Below are 23,809 nucleotides of genomic sequence, written 5' to 3' on the forward strand. Positions count from 1 at the left end.
AGATTCACCCTGCATGGAGTCAGGCCACAGAAGAGCTCCTGCTAAAAGCAGCCATCCATGATGCCCCGCCCCCGGAAGGCAAAACTGTAATATCAAAAAAATCGCATGTACCCAAAATGGTACGAATGAAAAGTACAGATTGTCCCGCAACAAATAAGCCCTCACACAGCTCTGGTGGTGAAAAATAAAAAAGTTCAGAACATGGCGATGCAAAATGTGCAGAGTGTTCCAAAATCGGATAAGATCGGGCGCCATTTATCAGTGCGACAACGGCCACATATCTATGCTGCGGGTGTCAGCTGTGTATTACAGCTTATACCCAGGACTAACGGACAGGAACAGCGATCGTGCGGTTACAGAAGCCTGTAAAATATACCTTTAAAATATACCATTATTTAACCCGAACGGTGAACACCGTAAAAAACGTAAAGAATTTAAGCCACCAAAATCGCTGGTTTTTTTTGTCACTTTAGCTCTCAAAAAAAAAATAAATACAACTTTTTGATCAGTTTTTATGTACGAAAAAATGTTACCAATAAAAACTACAGCTCATCCCGCAAAAAAATAAGACCTCCCACCGCTCAATCAACCGAAAAATAAAAAAGTTACGGCTCTCAGAATGTGGTGAAACAAAACAATTTTTATTTTAACACTTATATTTTTCTTTGTAAAAGTAATTTGGTATCCTCCTGCAAGAAATAAGCCCTCACACCGCTCTACTGACGGAAAAAGAAAAAAGTTATGGCTCCAAGAACGTGGGGAGTGAAAAACAAAAATAAGAAAGCAAAAAATGGATCAGTCCCGAAAGGGTTAATTCATTTCTACTGAAAAAAATGTATGACCCCCATGTGGGGTATTTCCGTACTCTGGAGAAATTGCTTTACAAAAATAGTTTTTTGTTTTTTTTTCTCTTTTATCCCTTGTGAAAATGAGAAAATTCAACATTTTAGTGGGAAAAAATTGTGATATTCATTTTTGCGGCATAATTCTAATAAATTCTGCAAAAGACCCGTGGGGTCTAAATGCTCACTATACCCCTAGAAAAATTCCTTGAGGGGTGTTTCCAAAATGGGGTAACGTTGAGGATTTCCACTGTTTTGGTCCCTCCAGGGTGTTGCAAACGCGACATGGCACCGAAAACCATTCCAGCAAAATCTGTGCTCCAAAATCCATATGGCGCTCCTTCCCTTCTGAGCCCTTCTGTGGGTCCAATCAGCAGTTTATTACCACATATGGGGTATTGCCGTAATCGGGAGACATTGCTTTACAAATGTTGGGGTGCATTTTTTTTTGTTATACCTTGTAAATATTTAAAAATTTCTATGTTTGTTTTTTCAGAAAAACAGTCGATTTTCATTTTTACAGACTAATTCCAATATATTTAGCGAAAAACCTGTGTGGTCAAAATGCTAACTATACCCCTAGATACATTCCTTGAGAGGTGTAGTTTCCAAAATGGGGTCACTTTTGGGGTGTTTCCACTGTTTTGGCACCACAAGACCTCTTCAAACCTGACAAGGTGCCTAAAATATATTCAAAAAAACAGAGGCCCAAAATCCACTGGCTGCCCCTTTTTGCTTCTGAGGCCTGTGTTTCAGTCCATTAGCGCACTAGGGCCACATGTAGGATATTTCTAAAAACTGCAGAATCTGGGCAATAAAATATTGAGTTGCATTTCTCTGGTAAAACCTTCTGTGATACAAAAAAAATTTATTCGAAATGAATTTCTGCAAAAAAAATAAAATTTGTAAATTTCACCTCCTACTTTCTTTAATTCCTGTGAAACGCCTAAATGGTTAAAACACTTTGTGAATGCTGATTCGAATACCTTGTGGGGTGCACTTTTCAAAATAGGATGATTTATGGGGATTTTCTAATATAGAAGGCCCTAAAAGCCACTTCAGAACTAAACTGGTCCCTGAAAAAATGGCCTTTTGAAATTTTCTTTAAAATATGAGAAATTGCTGCTAAAGTTCTAAGCCTTGTAACGTCCTAGAAAAATAAAAGAACGTACAAAAAAACAATGCAAACATAAAGTAGACATATGCGAAATGTTAACTAGTAACTATTTTACGTGGATTTACTATCTGTTTTACAAGCAGATACGTTTAAATGTAGTAAAATGCAAATTTTTGCAAATTTTGGTGTTTTTCAGAAATAAATACCGAAATTATCAACCAAATTTTTTCACTAACATAAAGTACAACATGTCACGAGAAAACAATCTCAGAATCGCTTGGATAGGTAAAAGCATTCTGATGTTATTACCACATAAAGTAACACATGTCCGATTTGAAAAAATCGGCTGTGTCCTGAAGGCCAAAACAGGCTGGGTCCTGAAGGGGTTAAGAGGTTAAAGTAACTCAAATAATATTTACTTAAAATATAAATCCTCTAAGGGTATGTGCACACAGAGTTTTTTGCAGGCAGAAAATTCTGCCTGGAAAAATCAGCTCCGTTTTTTTTAAGTGGATTTGCACCACGCGCGTTTTTTGCCGCGTTTTTAAGGCGGTTTTTTTTTCCCACCTATTAAACAGACAAAGGGAAAAACCGCAAGTGTTTTTTGCTGAAAAATGCAACAAGAATCGCGTTTCTTTCCATCCACCATTGACCGTATTTTAGTTTTAAATGTATCTCACTCCATTAACTTTTGACGGAGTCTCTGTACATGGAAGATAGTCATAAAGTACATTAAACTTTTTATATTGAAGGCACAAAAGCAGATATGGCCAGGGTAGAACAGAGCAGTTGCCGATGGTTCATTATTGTATATTTGGGGTAACCAACATTGTGTGTGATGGAACGTATGAGTACCTGATGCCCATGTAAAATGCGTTTGTGTCACGCAGAATGTCTAAAATTGTTGCATGTGAGTTTGATGAGGTGTGTAATTTTATGGGTGAAGGGTCTTAAATCTTTAGCTATTTATTTATTTTTCTCGTTTTCACTTTTTTTTTTTTTTTTTTACATTTTACTATATTTAAAGTGAATCTGTTATCAGACGATGTTGCCCAATATAAGGGAAGCATAACAGGTCTATTCTTTTATTAGCCAAAATAGTGCAAAAAATATTGGGGCACATTTACTAATTCTGTCTAACTTAGACCAGGCAATCAAAAGATGCGCCAAATTTATCAAAGTGGCGCATGCTGTATGATAAATTTGGCACATCTTGCTAGACATGTTAAACACCCTTCTCTTACTTCTACCACCTCTCTGTTATTTTTGGCGCAAATGAATAATTTGTCTAAATTCACTTGCACCAAAAAAAAATGTAACTTAAGAATTCTGGCGCAACAGCGGTTGCTTACGAGTCCGGTGAATTAATGAGATGATCGCTCCTTCCTCTTTCCCTCGCCCCTCTCGGTGGTGGTTGACGCCTGCTGTGTATCTGCATACACAGCAGTCCATTAATCGCCACCGAGAGGAGTGGAGGGAGCGTTCTCCTCATACTTTGATCGCTCCTACTAGGGCAGCATGGTCTGATGAAAGATCTTTCATTTCTAGTAGGAGGACACCGAATAGCAGGGAACACATGATCTGTGTGTCCCCAATTGTCCCTTCATACAGATCATTGATAAGTTATCTAATAGTTACAGACCATTTATGTAGGGTGGACGGGAAGGTGTTAAGCTAGTAAAAAGCAGAGATGGGGCTGTGCAGCAAACTGAATAAATGCAAATGCCATTATATTGTTTCATTGAATGTTGTTCTAAATGTTCTTCTGTTCACCCCATGACAGGCATGCTTCCAGTAGCAGAGACGTTCAGCTTCTGCCTTGTTACTTTGCTCTCCGGTGTTGCTCACAGAGATGTCACCTTCAGAGGACAGGTAAGTGTTCTGTTTGAAATGGAGTCCTGCAGGTGCAATTGTTTATTTGCTTCCTAAATGCTAAATTAAGCCACCTTCTAAGTAGTCTTCATTAAAAATGTCCTTGCATCTTGCTGCTGTAGAGTCTGTGCAGCGTCTTTACATAACTGTCTGTGCTGCTGCCTCTGTCATCTGCTTTCTCTTTTTTCACCCCCTCCGCTCAGTGTTAGGGATACCTATAGGCAAGGACGAGGTTGTACACAGTATAAGAGAGGGGGGAGAGATTACACAGGCAGCATCAATGTAGAGAGACATGACAAGGACCCCACTACAGAATCTGCAGGGGGAGAGGTCGTACAGGCAGCATAAGTGTAAGAAGGAGAGATCTCACACATACTGGCAGCATCCATGTAAAAAGGAGAGATCTCACACATACTGGCAGCATCCATGTAAGAAGGAGAGATCTCACACATACTGGCAGCATCCATGTAAGAAGGAGAGATCTCACACATACTGGCAGCATCCATGTAAGAAGGAGAGATCTCACACATACTGGCAGCATCCATGTAAGAAGGAGAGATCTCACACATACTGGCAGCATCCATGTAAGAAGGAGAGATCTCACACATACTGGCAGCATCCATGTAAGAAGGAGAGATCTCACACATGCAGGCAGCATCAGTGTAAAAAAAGGAGAGATCTCACACATACTGGCAGCATCCGTGTAAGAAGGAGAGATCTCACACATGCAGGCAGCATCCGTGTAAGAAGGAGAGATCTCACACATACTGGCAGCATCCATGTAAGAAGGAGAGATCTCACACATGCAGGCAGCATCAGTGTAAGAAGGAGAGATCTCACACATGCAGGCAGCATCCGTGTAAGAAGGAGAGATCTCACACATACTGGCAGCATCCATGTAAGAAGGAGAGATCTCACACATGCAGGCAGCATCAGTGTAAGAAGGAGAGATCTCACACATACAGGCAGCATCCGTGTAAGAAGGAGAGATCTCACACATACTGGCAGCATCCGTGTAAGAAGGAGAGATCTCACACATGCAGGCAGCATCCGTGTAAGAAGGAGAGATCTCACACATGCAGGCAGCATCCGTGTAAGAAGGAGAGATCTCACACATACTGGCAGCATCCGTGTAAGAAGGAGAGATCTCACACATGCAGGCAGCATCCGTGTAAGAAGGAGAGATCTCACACATACTGGCAGCATCCGTGTAAGAAGGAGAGATCTCACACATGCAGGCAGCATCCGTGTAAGAAGGAGAGATCTCACACATACTGGCAGCATCCATGTAAGAAGGAGAGATCTCACACATACAGGCAGCATCCGTGTAAGAAGGAGAGATCTCACACATACTGGCAGCATCCGTGTAAGAAGGAGAGATCTCACACATGCAGGCAGCATCCGTGTAAGAAGGAGAGATCTCACACATGCAGGCAGCATCAGTGTAAGAAGGAGAGATCTCACACATACTGGCAGCATCCGTGTAAGAAGGAGAGATCTCACACATGCAGGCAGCATCCGTGTAAGAAGGAGAGATCTCACACATGCAGGCAGCATCCGTGTAAGAAGGAGAGATCTCACACATACTGGCAGCATCCGTGTAAGAAGGAGAGATCTCACACATGCAGGCAGCATCCGTGTAAGAAGGAGAGATCTCACAAATGCAGGCAGCATCCGTGTAAGAAGGAGAGATCTCACACATACAGGCAGCATCCGTGTAAGAAGGAGAGATCTCACACATACTGGCAGCATCCATGTAAGAAGGAGAGATCTCACACATGCAGGCAGCATCCGTGTAAGAAGGAGAGATCTCACACATACTGGCAGCATCCGTGTAAGAAGGAGAGATCTCACACATGCAGGCAGCATCCGTGTAAGAAGGAGAGATCTCACACATACTGGCAGCATCCGTGTAAGAAGGAGAGATCTCACACATGCAGGCAGCATCCGTGTAAGAAGGAGAGATCTCACACATACTGGCAGCATCCATGTAAGAAGGAGAGATCTCACACATACAGGCAGCATCCGTGTAAGAAGGAGAGATCTCACACATACTGGCAGCATCCGTGTAAGAAGGAGAGATCTCACACATGCAGGCAGCATCCGTGTAAGAAGGAGAGATCTCACACATGCAGGCAGCATCAGTGTAAGAAGGAGAGATCTCACACATACTGGCAGCATCCGTGTAAGAAGGAGAGATCTCACACATGCAGGCAGCATCCGTGTAAGAAGGAGAGATCTCACACATGCAGGCAGCATCCGTGTAAGAAGGAGAGATCTCACACATACTGGCAGCATCCGTGTAAGAAGGAGAGATCTCACACATGCAGGCAGCATCCGTGTAAGAAGGAGAGATCTCACAAATGCAGGCAGCATCCGTGTAAGAAGGAGAGATCTCACACATACAGGCAGCATCCGTGTAAGAAGGAGAGATCTCACACATGCAGGCAGCATCAGTGTAAAAAAAGGACAGATCTCAGAATATGAAATAAAACAAAATTCAAAATGGTTCTGATCGCACTTGGTTTTATTCTTGCTTTTAGCACAAAACATGTGATTTGTATACTGTAGGTTTGAACTGTGCAGGTGTTGTCACCTAGTCAAAGCTTTGAGATGGAGAGCAGGTCTGGGAGCTTTTATGTAGCTGCTGACCTTACCTACTCAGCAGTTTTGGCAATTTCCTTACTATTGGTCCTTATAAAAACCTACATCTACAGTGCCACATATAAAAACTGTAGTCAATGATTGAAATATTCCATGAAAATCACCAGAAAGCAAGGATATTGTGGTGGTCCAAACCTTGCTGTCAACTGCAGAGGTCACTAGAGTAATGTGTGCAAATTATGGTAAAAACTGGTTTAGAAAAAAACTCTTTGAATGTATACATTCATCATTCCAAAAAGTGAATATTTCGATGTCATAAAAATAAATAAAATAAAAATCCAAGCAAATATCTTTTAGTCATAACAAATGATACCAAGCTTACTTGGATGTAGAATATTTTTTATTTTATATCCATTCCTTATCTGGCAGTAATTTACGTAAGTGCTTGTGTCTTGTGTTTTCAGATATTGGAGACGATCCTAGATGTGATGCAATGTCTACTTGGAATGTGCCAGTCCCCACAGAACCAGGACAAAGGTAAGCTATTTGTATAAAGTGGCTCTACATATCAAATGTGCTTGTTGGCACAAGATCCCTCTTTGGTTTTGAGGTGACTCTATTGACTTGTTTCTGCAATGGTGGTCTTTTATATATCTATATATTATACATCTAATATTTCTTTACAACTACCTGCAAGAAAAAAAGAAACAGAAGTAATGTCTGACATTGTCAGAGACCGCAAACCCCTTAATGGTGCCTCTGCAATAAATGAAAACTATGACCAAAAAACCCATGATACAGCAGGGTTTCTCCTCTCTGGCAGTCAGAAGCATATGAATATACACCACCAGCCCTTCTCTTTGCTGGTTTATATTCCCATTAAATGGATTTATTGGGATCTAACTTGTCCTTGCCAATGATCCAATGGTGGTGCAACGTGACCCTTTTTATAATGTACTCCCATTTCTGAAAGTGCCCCCAGTCCGAGCTCTCACCGGCGGTAACGTCACTCTCTCTGCGCTGTTGTGATCCTGCCGTGCTGACGTTGACAGGTCACATGTTTTACAGCCTCCTAATCCATGCCTTGTCGACAGAACGTCATCAATGATGTGATGTTTTGGGGTGTAGTATTGTGCTGTCTGCACAGCGCATCTGTGAACCCAGCATGTAGTAGCTGGATCCACGCATGCGTAGAGTGAAGATCGCTTTCCGCATTCTAGTGAGAGGAGGGCGAAGCGTAGAACCGGGTCAAAGAAGAGTAATGTGCACCCTGGGATATGTAGTTTTAGCATGTGACTGAATCTACTAATACGCCCAACAAGCCACGCGCCAAGATCTAAATAAACGGCGTGTAGGCGGATAACAGAAAAAACATCAATTTATAGAAATAAAGGTATGCCCTTATGCTATGCGATAAAACTTTACACTGCCAGGACGTATGTAATACATCATGACTTTAAGCACTTCCTGCGATTAGAATAAGAAAGGAGGCTACAAGTGAGAGCAGGAAGAAAGCGCATCAAGCTCGGAACAAATCTGAGCAAGGGTGGATTGATTTAGTTGGCCACCGCCAGCAAGCCACGAGCCATACGGGAGGCCGCCCTTGCTAGTAGTCACGGCCTGGGTAGCTACGAAGGTCAATCGGGTCGTTTGACGGCTGCCCGGGGGACTGACCGATGGCAGACGGGCTCGGTTGGTTTTGTGTAGGCGGGTCGGGGGCAGGCGTGTCCCGGCTCATAGAGTGTGGTTTCGCGATTTGTCGGGCTGCCCTTATCACTGCATGTCTATTTGATTTATTAAGATTGGCTGATTGGCCAAATTTTGCCGTTGTGTGGTTATTAGGGGGGTTGCTCAAAGAGCTAGGGGAGAAGGCATGTGCGCTTCATTTACACATTTTAGATGTGACACAGATTTGGGCGTCAAATCTGATAACCATCCACATTCCGTGGATGTAAATGGGGTTTCCGTACAGTGCAAAAAAATCAGTAGCAGAATTAAGTAGCATGCTACTTTTTTCCACGGATTCCCCAGGGAAAGCTTTAGGATTAGCCCCAATAAATGACAATGGGGCTAATCCTGCGGTCTGCTGCACACCCACAGCACATCCGTGTCACATCTGCGGCAGAATTCCAAGTGTATGCGGAAATACATGTTGGATTTCATGCCGATATCTGAACAGGACCTTACTGTTATCGCTCCCCCTATACAGCTTTCTAGTGACTCCAGGAGGGGGAGAGACATGAACTTTTCTTCATGTTATCACCTCCCCTGTGCTCCATGTTACATTTAGGGGGTCTTTTGGTTCTTCAGCTCTATTGATTATGCCAAGGTTTGTGCTTGTAGACATAGACATAAATGGCATGTAAAATCTCTGCACTCTCTGACCTTTTATCTTTAGGAAGTGTTGTGCCTCTCAGACTTTTTTTTTTGCCACAAACATGACTTTTTCTTCATTTTGTACACAACATTAGATTTGATGCAAAATTGCATGAAGGCGCCCATTATTGTAAAGTGCTGTGTGGCATATTTACAATGTGCTTGTGGTCCGGTTTCATAAAATATATGGGTTCAGGGTTATAACATGATTTATTTATTTTTAATTCAGGTTATACAGTGAAGGAAATAAGTATTTGATCCCTTGCTGATTTTGTAAGTTTGCCCACTGTCAAAGTCATGAACAGTCTAGAATTTTTAGGCTAGGTTAATTTTACCAGTGAGAGATAGATTATATTTAAAAAAAAACTGAAAATCACATTGTCAAAATTATATAAATTTATTTGCATTTTGCACAGAGAAATAAGTATTTGATCCCTTTGCCAAACAAGACTTAATACTTGGTGGCAAAAACCTTGTTGGCAAGCACAGCAGTCAGACTTTTTTTGTAGTTGATGATGCGGTTTGCACACATGTTAGATGGAATTTTGGCCCACTCCTCTTTGCAGATCATCTGTAAATCATTAAGATTTCGAGGCTGTCGCTTGGCAACTCGGATCTTCAGCTCCCTCCATAAGTTTTCGATGGGATTAAGGTCTGGAGACTGGCTAGGCCACTCCATGACCTTAATGTGCTTCTTTTTGAGCCACACCTTTGTTGCCTTGGCTGTATGTTTCGGGTCATTGTCGTGCTGGAAGACCCAGTCACGAGCCATTTTTAATGTCCTGGTGGAGGGAAGGAGGTTGTCACTCAGGATTTAACGGTACATGGCTCCATCCATTCTCCCATTGATGCGGTGAAGTAGTCCTGTGCCCTTAGCAGAGAAACACCCCCAAAACATAATGTTTCCACCTCCATGCTTGACAGTGGGGACGGTGTTCTTTGGGTCATAGGCAGCATTTCTCTTCCTACAAACACGGTGAGTTGAGTTAATGCCAAAGAGCTCAATTTTAGTCTCATCTGACCACAGCACCTTCTCCCAATCACTCTCAGAATCATCCAGATGTTCATTTGCAAACTTCAGACGGGCCTTCTTGAGCAGGGGGACCTTGCGGGCACTGCAGGATTTTAATCCATTACGGCGTAATGTGTTACCAATGGTTTTCTTGGTGACTGTGGTCCCAGCTGCCTTGAGATCATTAACAAGTTCCCCCCGTGTAGTTTTCGGCTGAGCTCTCACCTTCCTCAGGATCAAGGATACCCCACGAGGTGAGATTTTGCATGGTCCCCAGATCGATGTCGATTGACAGTCATTTTGTATGTCTTCCATTTTCTTACTATTGCACCAACAGTTGTCTCCTTCTCACCCAGCGTCTTACTTATGGTTTTGTAGCCCATTCCAGCCTTGTGCAGGTCTATGATCTTGTCCCTGACATCCTTAGAAAGCTCTTTGGTCTTGCCCATGTTGTAGAGGTTAGAGTCAGACTGATTAATTGAGTCTGTGGACAGGAGTCTTTTATACAGGTGACCATGTAAGACAGCTGTCTTTAATGCAGGCACCAAGTAGATTTGGAGCGTGTAACTGGTCTGGAGGAGGCTGAACTCTTAATGGTTGGTAGGGGATCAAATACTTATTTCTCTGCGCACAATGCAAAGAAATATATATAATTTTGACTGAGATATTTTTTTTTTTTTTTATATAATCTATCTCTCACTGGTAAAATTAACCTAGCCTAAAAATTCTAGACTGTTCATGACTTTGACAGTGGGCAAACTTACAAAATCAGCAAGGGATCAAATACTTATTTCCTTCACTGTATATGTGTGTTTCAAAAGTGGGAAAATTGGCGTGGCAGTGAAAGGTTTAAAGAGTATGAACAGGACTCCACCTTATTTGCGCTTTAATTTAGTTTACTTGTATATGTGGTACCACTTTGTTTTGGTAGCAACCAAGGACCTGCGGGTTCTTCAGGCTTATAATGTGCGAGAACTGCGTCACGATTGCGTTTAATCCTTTTACGGCACTGTCCGCAGTTCCACTGGGGGGATTGGGATGTCACTATGTATGAAAAGTACCTCAGGAAGATGTTAACCTCGTAGTGTGTGTATAATGGGAATTATTTTTTTGTGTCTTATGATTCTCTTACTTTTGCTTTTCTTTAGAATACCTGTGCAAGTATGCAGTGCCCTGTTTAATTGGTATATCTCGGGCGTTTGGAAGATATAGCAACACTGAAGAGTCTCTACTTTCCAAGCTGTTTCCCAGGCTTTCCCCTCAATCTCTGAAGGCTCCAGAAGAGCTGGAAGGGATACGTAGACGCTCCTTCAATGATTTTCGATCTATTCTCCCAAATTCACTCCTAAATGTGTGTCAAGGGGACTCACTGAAGAGAAAGACAAGTAGTGTATCTAGTGGTTCACAGGTACATGTGCAATTATTGTGTGTGTGTGTGTGTGTGTGTGTGTGTGTGTGTGTGTACTTATTCTCACGTATAGTGTGTATGTAAGTAAATTTCAATTCTTCATTATGTAACTAAGTTTTATTTATTAAAGAGGTTTTCCAGTCCCTAAAAATAGATGGCCTATCCTCAAGATAGGCCATCAATACCTTAATTGCTCGGGGTCCGACTCCCAGGACCTCCGCCGATCAGCTGTTTTGAAGGGGGTGCAGTGCTCGTAAGAGCGATGCTTCTCTTTCATTTTTACCTGCTCACTGTGAATCGTCGATACGGTGCGGCCCCTTCAAAACAGCTGATCGGCGAGGGTCCTGGGAGTTGGACCCCGACCTATCAGCTATTGATGGCCTACCCTGAGGATAGGCCAACAATTTTTATTGGCTGGAAAACCCCTTTAAGAGGCTATGTAAAGCTCTTTCAAATATTTATCATGGTGTTTTAAGCAACTATTTAAGTTAGATGTGATCCGTAACCGGTGGATTCTGTGTCCGCTGTCACCAAAGCCGTCGGTTCCGCTGATCTGACGGATTCAAGTTTGAGCGAAAGATACAAATTCTATGTATCCAGGATGCATAGAAGCTGTATCTCAAAAATGAAAAAATAAATAAATTAAAAAGTTGCTTAAAACACCATGATACATTGTTTTATTTTAAAAAAAATGTTCAGAGGTTTAATGCTGGAATTGCATATGCAGTTTTTTGTTTTTTTTTAGCTAAAGGCAAGCATGGGTTCAAAAGCAATAGAAAGTATAAAGAAAGGACTTCTACTTTTCCTTCCTGTTGTATCCACACCTAGCTTTTGCAAATACTGCACGTGTGATTTCAGCCTAAGGCACAAGTGAAAGCAGTGATACACCTAACGAAAAGTTCACTGGTGTGAGGTGGATATGATCAAGACACCTTTTTTTTAAACTTTTAGATGTAAACCATAAGGCTGGGGCTAAATCTAGACTTTTATTTAGTAGTAACCGATAAATCACTGTCCATAGGAAAGCATTTTTTGTAGTGAGATAATTAGCCTAATTAGATAATTTAGTCTATTGCATTCCTATGGACAGCGATTTATCACTACAAAATGAAATTCTAGGTCTATCCTTAGCCTAAGGCTGCAAAATGACATTGCGGTTTAAAGGCGTTATTTGCCGTGATTAGCGTAGTTTAAATTTCCATCCTAGGGTTGGGTTTCCACAGTGCTGATTTCCTGCAGATTTTGCATGTATTTTTATAAGCCAAAAACCAGGAACTTATTAAAGTTATATAAAGAAAGGCCTGAAAGGTTTCCTCTCCTGGATCCATATCTGGTTTTGGCTTGCAAAATGCAGGCAAAATCTGCAGCAAATCTGCACTGTTGGAACCCAGCCTAAGGGAAACCCCCAGAGCTTAAATAGACAGTCAGTAAAGCATGCCCCCTGCCGCTTCATTCACGGTCTATGGGAATGATCGAAACAGCCGAGTAATGTACTCGGCTGTTTCCTTCTTTCCCGTGGACTTTGAATGGAGCAGCAGTGAGGAGGACCTGGGGGTTCGGGATCCACATTCTCACGATCGGGGGGGTCCCAGCGGTGGGTCCCCCAGTGATCAGAAAATTATCACCTATCCTTTGGGTATCTGATAATTTATGATTTTGGGAATACTCCTTTTAATGTTTCTATTCACGGTCAGCAAGCAAGGATCTTGAAAATGTTTGAAATGGAAACACAGTATATTAGAAGGTTGCATAACTTCATGTTGTAATGTTCAAGCTTTATTAATGTAAAACTAGAAATCCTGTTTAAATAAACCACATGGTTTAAGACACAGATTTATAAATTCTGGAACTCATTTTTAATCCAGAAAGTTAAACTGTTGTTGATCTGTTTTATCATAGGTTAGCCCAGATCGTGTTGTTCCCCTGCCCGGGTCTCCTGCAGGATCCACCATTCAGTATTTTGAAGGTAATTGAGCAGATAGTATTCAATAATTTTGACGATCTCTATTAATAGAGAATTACTTTTGACAAAATCCCTTGCTTCACTTGTCTTGTACTGATTGTTAATAACATGATCATATCTCAGTTAAAGGGGCTTTCCAGCTTCTGACAACTGATGACCTATCCACCATATAGGTCATCCGTGCATGATCTATGGGGGCCCGACAACCGAACCCAGCGCAGATCAGCTGGTCCGGTGCCTCCGTGTAGCGGACGTACATGCCGGAAGCAGTTAGCTCTAGCCATGGAATAGCGGCCGAGCTGCAGTACTGCTCGTATTCAAGTGAATAGGAGCAGACCTGCTGTTCTGCAGCACGGCTGCTTTGCTATGTACGGAGCCAACTTCTTCCGGGCTCCATACGTAGCGTTATGTTCCACAACATCCGGTGTCCGCAGGCCACCGGAGCGGCTTATCCGCGCGGGGTCCGGGGGTCAGTCCCGTACCGATAACCTACTGATGACCTATCCGGTGGATAGGTCATCAGTTATCAGAAGGTGGACAACCCCTTTTAAGTCACAAAGCAGAATTCATAATTCTGCTTGGTTCGAGTTACTGGACAGCAAGCAGTGTTTGCTGCATTGCTTAAAGCTAAGCTGTTATGTCAAATATTTGACTGCAGAGTAGAACTGAACTGTTGTCTGTTTCCAAGGGCAACCAGCAGAATATAGGATGCAGCAAAGAGAGCGGAGTCCCGGGCAGAGCGCTAGTACAGGCTCTGCTCCGGGACTCTGTGGAATTCCCTGACATCGCTGCCCATATATGGACAGTGTGTCAGGGTCTTCCCTAGAGCGGAGTCCCGGGCAGAGCGCTATTATCGGCTCTTCTCCAGGACTCTTGGGAAGCCTCTGACATCGCTGTCCATACATCGACAATGATGTCAGGGGCTTCCCCAGAGCAGGAGTCCCAGTGATGTCAGGAGCACAGCTGGAGTCACAGTGTACAGGGGGCACTGCTGTGGCGGCATCTACAGGGGGCACTGTTGTGGCGGCATCTACAGGGAGCACTGCTGTGGCGGCATCTACAGGGGGCACTGCTGTGGCGGCATCTACAGGGGGCACTGCTGTGGCGGCATCTACAGGGGGCACTGCTGTGGCAGCATCTACAGAGGGCACTGCTGTGGCAGCATCTACAGAGGGCACTGCTGTGGCAGCATCTACAGAGGGCACTGCTGTGGCAGAATCTACAGAGGGCACTGCTGTGGCAGCATCTACAGAGGGCACTGCTGTGGCAGCATCTACAGAGGGCACTGCTGTGGCAGCATCTACAGAGGGCACTGCTGTGGCAGCATCTACAGAGGGCACTGCTGTGGCAGCATCTACAGAGGGCACTGCTGTGGCAGCATCTACAGAGGGCACTGCTGTGGCAGCATCTACAGAGGGCACTGCTGTGGCAGCATCTACAGAGGGCACTGCTGTGGCAGCATCTACAGAGGGCACTGCTGTGGCAGCATCTACAGAGGGCACTGCTGTGGCAGCATCTACAGAGGGCACTGCTGTGGCAGCATCTACAGAGGGCACTGCTGTGGCAGCATCTACAGAGGGCACTGCTGTGGCAGCATCTACACAGGGCACTGCTGTGGCAGCATCTACACAGGGCACTGCTGTGGCAGCATCTACACAGGGCACTGCTGTGGCAGCATCTACACAGGGCACTGCTGTGGCAGCATCTACACAGGGCACTGCTGTGGCAGCATCCACAGAGTGCACTGTGGCACTATCTAAAAAGGTGCTGCCCAATCTTGACATGTGTGCTAACTGAGCCTCCGGACTGCATTTAGCGACACTTAAACTGGAAAGCTGGATTTTTGAAATAAGCATTTGGAGAAATATCTCAAATTTTAAACCTAGCGGTATTATTATAGTAATGTAATATAGTGTTATAGTAGTTCAAATAACGAATTGATTAACAATAATTTTGTATTGTATCAAATTTGAAAGTAATGCGGCCCGACCACTTCACATTTTTTCTATATGCGGCCCACTTACCCGGCCGAGTTTGAGACCCCTGCCCTAGGCAATGCCTGGCTCGTAACTTTTAACATAACTTTTCATGGCTGGCTGTGGTGCTGTTTCAGACGTAGTTGTCAAGAATCACACAACTTCTGACTGTTTGAGAGCCTTCTCTCTCTGCTACTCTGAGAAGAATGTAGTAGAGTGTAAGGTCAGTAGGAAATACCACTAGAGGTTGTACATGGCATAGCTGGCTTTGTCAAATTGTAGAGAAAGGAGAGCCCCCAAGGCAAAGTCTACAGAGGGGTAGAGATCACAGGCTGTATCCGTGTGTGGAAAGGGAGGAGTTGTTACATTGCAGTGTCTGCAGATGGCTGTAATTAGTGCCTGCAGAAGGGGAAAGCAATACATGAATAAAGCTGTGCTGATACATGAGAGCTCGTGAAGGCTGCCGCAACCTGGAATCGCAGGACTCACATCCATCATGTCTTACAGGGAGGTATAAGTATTAGCAAAGTTTAAAACTAGGGGCTAGTTTAAAACTGCATATCAGGGGTCTAAAAATTAATGAAGGAATGAAAATGCGATCTGAAACTCAGTGCAACTTTTTCTACTCCAGATACAGTAACCACTAGCATATGTTAAAATAATTTTGTTTCTTGTCAAAGGTATACATTGCCTTTAAGGACATGTTCACACGTGGCAGAAATTATCTGAAATCTGCATGTGTTACAAATGTGTTGCAAAACAAAAGGGTTATTTTATATGGGACAAAAATTTCATGTATTTTGCCTTCAGACATCACTATTTCTTCTTGGATAATTTGTTCATTCATGTATTTAAAAATGCAAATATGACAGTTGTTTTTAGTTGTTCTGTTTTTCTCCTCAACTGTTTCTGCAGGATCCTATTTGCCAGATGGCAGCGCAGTAGATCCAGATTATTACCTCAGCACTATCAGCTCCAGCTTCTCGGTCTCCCCTCTTTTTACTGGTGTCAACAATAAAGAATTTGATATCCCCCAAGAAACCCTACGTCAGCTAATGTGCATGGTATGGTGTTACGATCACTGCTTAAATGGTCGCTAACTTTTCAACAAACGTTGTATAAATCAATATTAATAGCGAAAATAAGAAATTTTGTAATAGAACGATGAATTTACTGCTAAATCCGTCTCCTCAAGGCGAGACAGACAATCAACTGTAAGGGTATGTGCACACACACTAATTACGTCCGTAATTTACGGACGTATTTCGGCCGCAAGTACCGGACCGAACATAGTGCAGGGAGCCGGGCTCCTAGCATCATAGTTATATACGATGCTAGGAGTCCCTGCCTCTCTGCAGGACAACTGTCCCGTACTGTAATCATGTTTTCAGTACGGGACAGTAGTTCCACGGAGAGGCAGGGGCTCCTAGCATCGTACATATGTATGATGCTAGGAGCCCGGCTCCCTGCACTGAGTTCGGTCCGGGACTTGCGGCCGAAATACGTCCGTCAATTACGGACGTAATTAGTGTGTGTGCACATACCCTAACTCTGAAAGATCAGGTTACAGTTGCCCATGGAAGTCTATAGAGAGGGGAGGGGGAGGATGTTCAGAGTGGCAGAGTAACACACAGAGATGATGCTGCTGCTCATAGTAAGTATTTTATCTTCCCCCCCAGTGCTGGATTCAAAGCTACACTGCTCAGTACTTCTGTAACGTCCTCCATGTGTCTGCTGCTTCTGAGGTTATGCTACAAAGAAATAGGGGAGCAGAATTTATTTATGTATGGGAGACATAATAACTGTTCGGGTCCAACCACCGGTTCAGAGCTTTTCCACACGTAACGGATTTGCTGCAGAAAATTTCTGCAGCATTTACGCATCAACTAGCAGACCATCTACTGCGGAAGATAGTGCAGATTTTTTGCTACGTTTCTTTTTTTATTTTTGCTGTGTTTTTTCAACTGTGTGTGATGGTGATATTTCTTCTTCCTGTGATGTAATTTCTACCCCCTCTAAGAAATTCTGCAGCAAATTCCACAGTACATTGTAATTTGCTGCGGAATTGTTGTTCCTAATGTATTTCTATGGGGAAAAACGCAGGAAATCATTCCACTTTCTGCAGCAATAATTTACCTGCTGCGGAAATAAAATTACGCACACCAGGTGAATTTCTGGACAGAATTTTTCCGCAGCGTGTGGATTACATTTGTTAAATCACACCGACTATGCTGCTAAAGTATTACTCTGCATATTTTCCGTCTGCAATTCGACGGGGAATACGCCTCAATTCCTTTACGTATGGACAAGCCCTTCGAGAGAGCTTGCAGAGGAGAAAACTGCTAAAAAAAAAGTGCAGGATATAAGTTGTATAATAGCCAGAAAGTGTTATTCTTGATGTACTCTATTTGCTCTTCCTTTGAGTAGGTGGAAATAAACTCTATTGAGGCTCTTATATAATAATCTATAAGATTTTGTTTCAGTTAGTTCCATAAAATAAATTGAGGAGATTTAATGGGGTATTCCCAACTGAAATATTTGTAGCATATCCACGAGAAATGCCATAAAAAGTTTCACCCCTTTAAGGATGCTTTAACCCCTTCCTTTCGTAAACAATTATCAGATTTTCATTTTCATTTTTCCTCCCCACATTCCAAAAGCCATAACGTTTGAATTTTTCCGTCAGTATAGTACTATGAGGGCTTGATTTTTGCGGGACGAGTTGTAGTTTTTCGTAGCACCGTTTATTGTACTAGGAAACGGGGAAAAAATTAATTGTGGGGTAGAAAATGAAATAAAATTTTTTTTACGGCATACACCGTGCGGGTTAAATAAGGATATATTGGAATAGTTCAGACTTTTACGGATGCAGCGATAGCAATTATGTTTCATTTTTTTAAAAAAAATGTTTACAATGCTTTAATGGGAAAAGGTTTTTTTTTTTTAACTTGATTTTTTTTTTGTTTACATAAAAAAAAACTTTACTTGACAAATGTAAACTTTTTTTTTTTATTCCCCTAGGGGACTTCAACCAGCGATCGTTGGATCGCTTGCACGATATACTGCAATACTAATGTATTGCAGTATATCGTGATTCTGACAGGCACCTATTAGGCCCCCAGGCTGCCATAGCAACCATCGCCACCCCGCGATTGCACTGCGGGGGGGGGGTGCGACGAGCTGCTAGAGGGGGTCGACCCCTCTTTCTAACTATTTAAATGCCGCGGTCGCTATTGACCACGGCATTTAACGGGTTAAACTAGCAGGATCGCGCTCGAGCGCGGCGCCACTCGTTACTATGAAGTGTTGGCTGTAACATACAGCCGACACCCGCATTGTATGAAGAGGGCTCACTCCGTGTGCCTGCTCCATACCTCCCCTATCTGGCTATGATGTAGGCATACGTCAAATGTCGGAAAGGGGTTTTACTATCCGGGACGTTTATGACATATCCACAGAATATGTCATAAATGTCAGACAGATGCGGGTCCCAACTATCTCTAGAATGGGGCCCCCTAAACCCCGTTCTACCGCTTTGTGTTGCGGGTGAAGCGTGTGATTTCTGACCATAAAGAAGAAAACCGCGTAGCTCACTGAGCTACTCTGTTTCCGTAAGTCCCATAGAATTGAACGGTAGTTACGGAAACCGCATAGCTCGCATGCTGCGCTGCTTCCGTAACTGCCATTCACTACTATGGGAGTTATGGAAACCGTGTAGCTCAGCGAGCCACGCGGTTTTCTTCTCCATGGTCGGAAATCACACGCTTCACCCGCAACACAAAGCAGTAGAACAGAGTTTAGGGGGCCCCGTGCTGGAGATAGGTGCGGGTCCCAGAGGTGGGACCCGTATCTATCTGACTTTTATCACATATCCTGTGGCTATGTCATAAATGTCCCTGATGCTAAAACCCCTTTAATTGTTTTCTGCCTGTTTATGGACATACATTTAATTGTAGAGATTGCCTCCTCCTTTTGGGATGCAAGTGAACATTTCAATAAGAAAATCCTTATTTCATTAATTGGCGGAGGCCTTTTCTATACTCATTTATTGTGGATTAAATAATTAATAAGGAGGTAATATAAATGAGAGCGAACTTGCGGGATTGTTCTGGTAATTAGTCATTTTCCAACCCATAAAAACAACATTAAACCAGTAGCATCAAGATTTATGTGCCTTTTTAACCCATTTTGTTGGCTTTGTGGTTGGAGTATGCTTAAGTTAATACTGCCAAGTATAAAGTCATGTCCTCTTAGAAGTTTTCATTGAAGTCTGTGGGTTCAGACTGTTCCCCTCAATTGCTTTTCTATTCATTGTTCTAATGCACATGTTGAATTGCTGCCATATTCTGTTCTATGTCTGTACGGGGTGTAATGTTCAGTATTTCTTAAGGGGTGCTGGTGCAGCTGTATGTTGGGTCAGTCATTTTATCAGTTGGAATTTGTTTGGATCTCTTCTTACTGGATGTCTCTTTACTATGTTCACTTTTTTTTTTCAATTTTGCAGGTGAAACAGATTGTGTCAGATCCGGTTTTGAGCTCATTAGATTCTCTTATCATTGAAGTCACGGAGGTAAGTTTACTAAGTATGTGGATTAGCGTACATCGATCCTACGTCTACATCCTAAGCCTAGCCGAACCTCTGGTGAAAATAGAAGGATGGGTAACCGAAAAAAAATAAAATTATCCATTTTGAAAAGGCCCTTCTCACGTTGTTAACCCCTTCCCCCCTGATAGCAGAAATGATTGTGGTCCCTGCTTTATGAAGCTTTTAATGTAGAAATATATGAAAGTTTTCATGGCTGTAGTTCTTTTTAGATCTGAAAGCTACCCAAATCCTAATTCAGCTGCTTTTCTTTCCCTTGCTTTATTGCAAAATATGAACTCATTTGTTTTTATTTACTGGTTTTAGGCTAATCCCAGCGCTGACCTTTTTTATAAAACATTCAGCGATCCCCTCTACGTAGCAATGTTTAAGATGCTCAGAGATACACTGTATAATATGAAGGGTAAGTCTATGTATTCAGGATAAAAATACCTTAATAATTAGCTTTATTGCCATTCTTGGTGGCATTGATGTGAGCGTGCCACCTTGCATTTTCTTTAACTGTCTGTATTACCATTATGACTACTGCATGCTGGTTAATCTATGTATTTATTTCAAGTCTTTCCATGAACAACATTATGGTCTTTATGTGCTGGTTTTGTGCTGTCATAAATGTGCTATTGAGGCAATGGACCTGTATTGTTTTGCTACTTGCTGCACACGATGACGTAGTACAACGCTGGACATGTCAATCAGCGCCAAGGGGGAGGAGTTTAGTAGGATAACAAAGCAGGACCTGGAGCACTTGCAGGGCTTAGGACCAACCTCCGAGCACTTGTGGGCTGATTTGCATACCAGATTAATGTTAATTTTATCGGCAATGAAGGGACACAGTCATGTGTCCATATGTTTTAAGTCCCCTACCAAACGCTGGGAGTTGTTTTTGTAGGTTTAATTCTGATGACATAAACTTGACTTTAAATAGAGCTGCAGGAAGCTCCCTTTTGGACCTAAAAGTAAAATAATGTTCAATGGTGACCTCCCTGTCACATTGCTTAAAACCAGATGCTTGTCTTTTCATATATAAACTTACATATTTGTCTTCTGGAATCTATGAAATGTTTAATACTTTTGTGTCAAAAAAGACAAAAGTATAGTAGGTATGATGCCTTTATTGGCTAACCATAAAAGTTCTATATGCAGCTTTCAGAGCACAGAGGCCCCTTCTTCAGGCAGTTTACAAATGCAGGACTTTAAAATCACTGGCACGTTCTCCTGTACATCCTCCAATGTAGTGTACATGATACTGTGTACAAGGTGCATCAATAAAGGAATCTACATTGGAGAAACAATACAAAAACTACAAACCAGGATGAATCTTCACAGACATACAATAAAACAGGAGGTGGATACACCCGTGGGAAAACACTTCTCTGGACCTGATCACAGTTTGGCAGATTTAAAGGTACTCATTCTGAAGGGTCATTTTAAAAACATCAGAGAGAGAAAAATTTGGGAATTCAAGATGATGATAAAATTCCAGTCATTGACAAGGCCTCAATCTAACACCAGGATTTATGAGCCACTACATGGACACACGTCACGTCCCCCATCAGACTGACTCCAGATGCCTTAACTCCTAAGTCATCACCCCTATAACCCCAGTTTTATGGCCCCGGCTTATCTTAATGATGTATCACCTCATGTACTAATTGTCTTTGTGTAACATCTAAATGTTGTGCTTTTTTCTAAGTCATTCATTTGTAAACTGCCTGAAGAAGGGGCCTCTGTGCTCTGAAAGCTTGCATATAAAACTTTTATGGTTAGCCAATAAAGGTATCATACCTATTATACTTTTGTCTTTTTTTGACACAAAAGTATTTAACATTTCATATTGTCTCTGGCTAACACGGTACTACACTGTTTTTTACTGTTCTTCTGGAATCTAACACTTGTACAACTTGACCTTTTTAGACCTCCAGACCTCCTTCGTAAAAGAGATCCATGACTTTGTACTTGAACAGTTTAATAGTAGCCAGTCTGAGCTGCAGCAGATATTACATGACGTGGATAGACTACACAATGAACTTAGCCCTTTGAAGCTCAGGTGTCAGGCTAATGCAGCTTGTGTGGACCTCATGGTTTGGGCTGTAAAGGATGAGCAAGGTAAGAAAGATATTACTCTGTACATAATCATACTGTACTGTGAAAAGCATATTTCCAGATGTCCATTATTATCCCAACTTTGTCCAGCACCCATTTATCCATTGTGGCAAAATATACAAACAAACTGGGCTAAAATTCCAATACGAAAATGTGAAAGACCAATTGCAATTACTGATGACAAAGGTGGTGCAAATCTATGTTGGATATTTTTTTTTACAAAATAAATCCAGTACTAATTCCAAAAATGTGTTTACTTTGGTTTCTCTTATTAAATGTTTTTTTTTTAAAATCGGAATCATTTGCATTGAGAACTACGCTACTATTGGGTACATCTTGAAATAGGCACAATGCTTTTGTACAGCACTAAAATGTAAATGGTTGTTTCAGATTTTGTTCTTCTGCATGTATCATATACTCATTCAAAGGCTATTTTTGACTACACTATAGGTGCAGAGAATCTGTGCATTAAACTGTCTGAAAAGTTGCAGTCAAAGACATCTAGCAAAGTTATCATAGCCCACATGCCTCTCCTGATCTGCTGCTTACAGGTGAGTTCTGCTGACAGGTGAGCCTCTACCAGTCTTTCTTATTAACCAGTATGGCGCACAGACCGTACAGTTCATTAATGGTTTTCTGTATGTTTCTACTCCTTCAAGGGGCTGGGTCGTCTTTGTGAGCGCTTTCCTGTGGTAGTTCACTCTGTAACGCCATCTCTTCGGGATTTCCTGGTCATACCTTCTCCAGTGTTGGTGAAACTCTATAAATACCACAGCCAATATCAATCAGGTAGGCTTCGGTAGTATTTAAAGGGGTCGTCCGAGCATGGGGCAGTTTTTCATACATTTGATGACCTATCCATAGGATGGGTTATCCGTATATATTCGGTGGGCGGTCCGTCACCCGGACCCTGCACCTATCAGCTGTTCTGGCTGCCTCCGGGCACCGGATGTCTGTGGCAGAAGAAGATGGCGCTGGTCACAGTATAGCAGCCTTACTGCAGCACTTCAAGTAAATAGGAGCAGAGCTGCAGTAACCCAGCATGGCCGCTATACACTGGTCAGAGCCATCTGCTACCGGCACCGACCACTGCATAAATTCCAGTTCTGGAAGCAGCCGGAACAGCTGATCGGTGCGGGGTCCGGGTGTCGGACCCCTCACCGATAATATACTGAGACAGCTCGTTGATCGGCGCACGTTTTCTCCTTTCACAAGGAGATAGTATGGGAACAAGCGATCGTTTCTCCGATCGCTCGTCCCCGTACATGACTATCATGTTGGCAGCACGTCTCCCTGTTTTACATGCTGCCGACAACAATAATATTTTGGACATTTAACACGATACGATCAGCTGATGAATGAGCAAACGCTCGTTCATCTGCTGATAGCTGCCCTGTTTACACACGACAATTATCGGCAACGAGCGTTCTTGTATCTATCCTTAGCACACACCTTGTTCACGTTTTTACTCTCAGGAGCTAATGACATTAAGATCAGCATTACAAATGAGCACTCTGAATCAACAATGAACGTTATACATGGAAAGAAGAGCCAGACCTCCATGTACGAGCAGCTGCGAGACATTGCCATTGAAAATATCTGCAGGTAAATTATCTAAACTGTAGAAAAGTTTACAAATAACAACTAATACAGAGCACACCACCTTATACAATAAAAGCTAATACATTTTGTATTATTGTAAGCGACTGTGGACATCGTGCCTTTTTAATAGAAAAGTACACCGTACATGTATATTTCTGATTATGACCCTGCCAGAAACTGTCTACAAACGATGGAGGCGTAATATATACACGAGTATATAAGTTTGAAACCATAAAAGAGAAGCTAAGCTTTTTATACGTGTGCTGTGTATGTGTGTATATATACAGTGTATATATATTTTTTATAGTTTATATTCACTCCTGTTTATACT

The 23,809-nt window shown here is 42.4% G+C and overlaps 1 protein-coding gene across 1 annotated transcript in view; it reads left to right on the top strand.

The window, feature by feature from the left end:
* The window catches only part of PI4KA (phosphatidylinositol 4-kinase alpha), a 139,357-nt gene that overhangs the window by 23,073 nt on the left and 92,475 nt on the right, over positions 1-23,809 (top strand). Inside the window, exons 4-14 of the mRNA XM_075832282.1 lie at positions 3,743-3,831; positions 6,900-6,972; positions 10,972-11,231; positions 13,131-13,197; positions 16,086-16,234; positions 19,675-19,740; positions 20,080-20,176; positions 21,688-21,879; positions 22,327-22,427; positions 22,536-22,665; positions 23,352-23,481. Coding sequence (XP_075688397.1) covers positions 3,743-3,831; positions 6,900-6,972; positions 10,972-11,231; positions 13,131-13,197; positions 16,086-16,234; positions 19,675-19,740; positions 20,080-20,176; positions 21,688-21,879; positions 22,327-22,427; positions 22,536-22,665; positions 23,352-23,481 — 1,354 coding nt within the window. The remainder of the gene's footprint in view (positions 1-3,742; positions 3,832-6,899; positions 6,973-10,971; positions 11,232-13,130; positions 13,198-16,085; positions 16,235-19,674; positions 19,741-20,079; positions 20,177-21,687; positions 21,880-22,326; positions 22,428-22,535; positions 22,666-23,351; positions 23,482-23,809) is intronic.

The sequence above is a fragment of the Rhinoderma darwinii genome, chromosome 1, assembly GCF_050947455.1.
Source record: "Rhinoderma darwinii isolate aRhiDar2 chromosome 1, aRhiDar2.hap1, whole genome shotgun sequence".
NCBI classification, from domain to species: domain Eukaryota; kingdom Metazoa; phylum Chordata; class Amphibia; order Anura; family Rhinodermatidae; genus Rhinoderma; species Rhinoderma darwinii.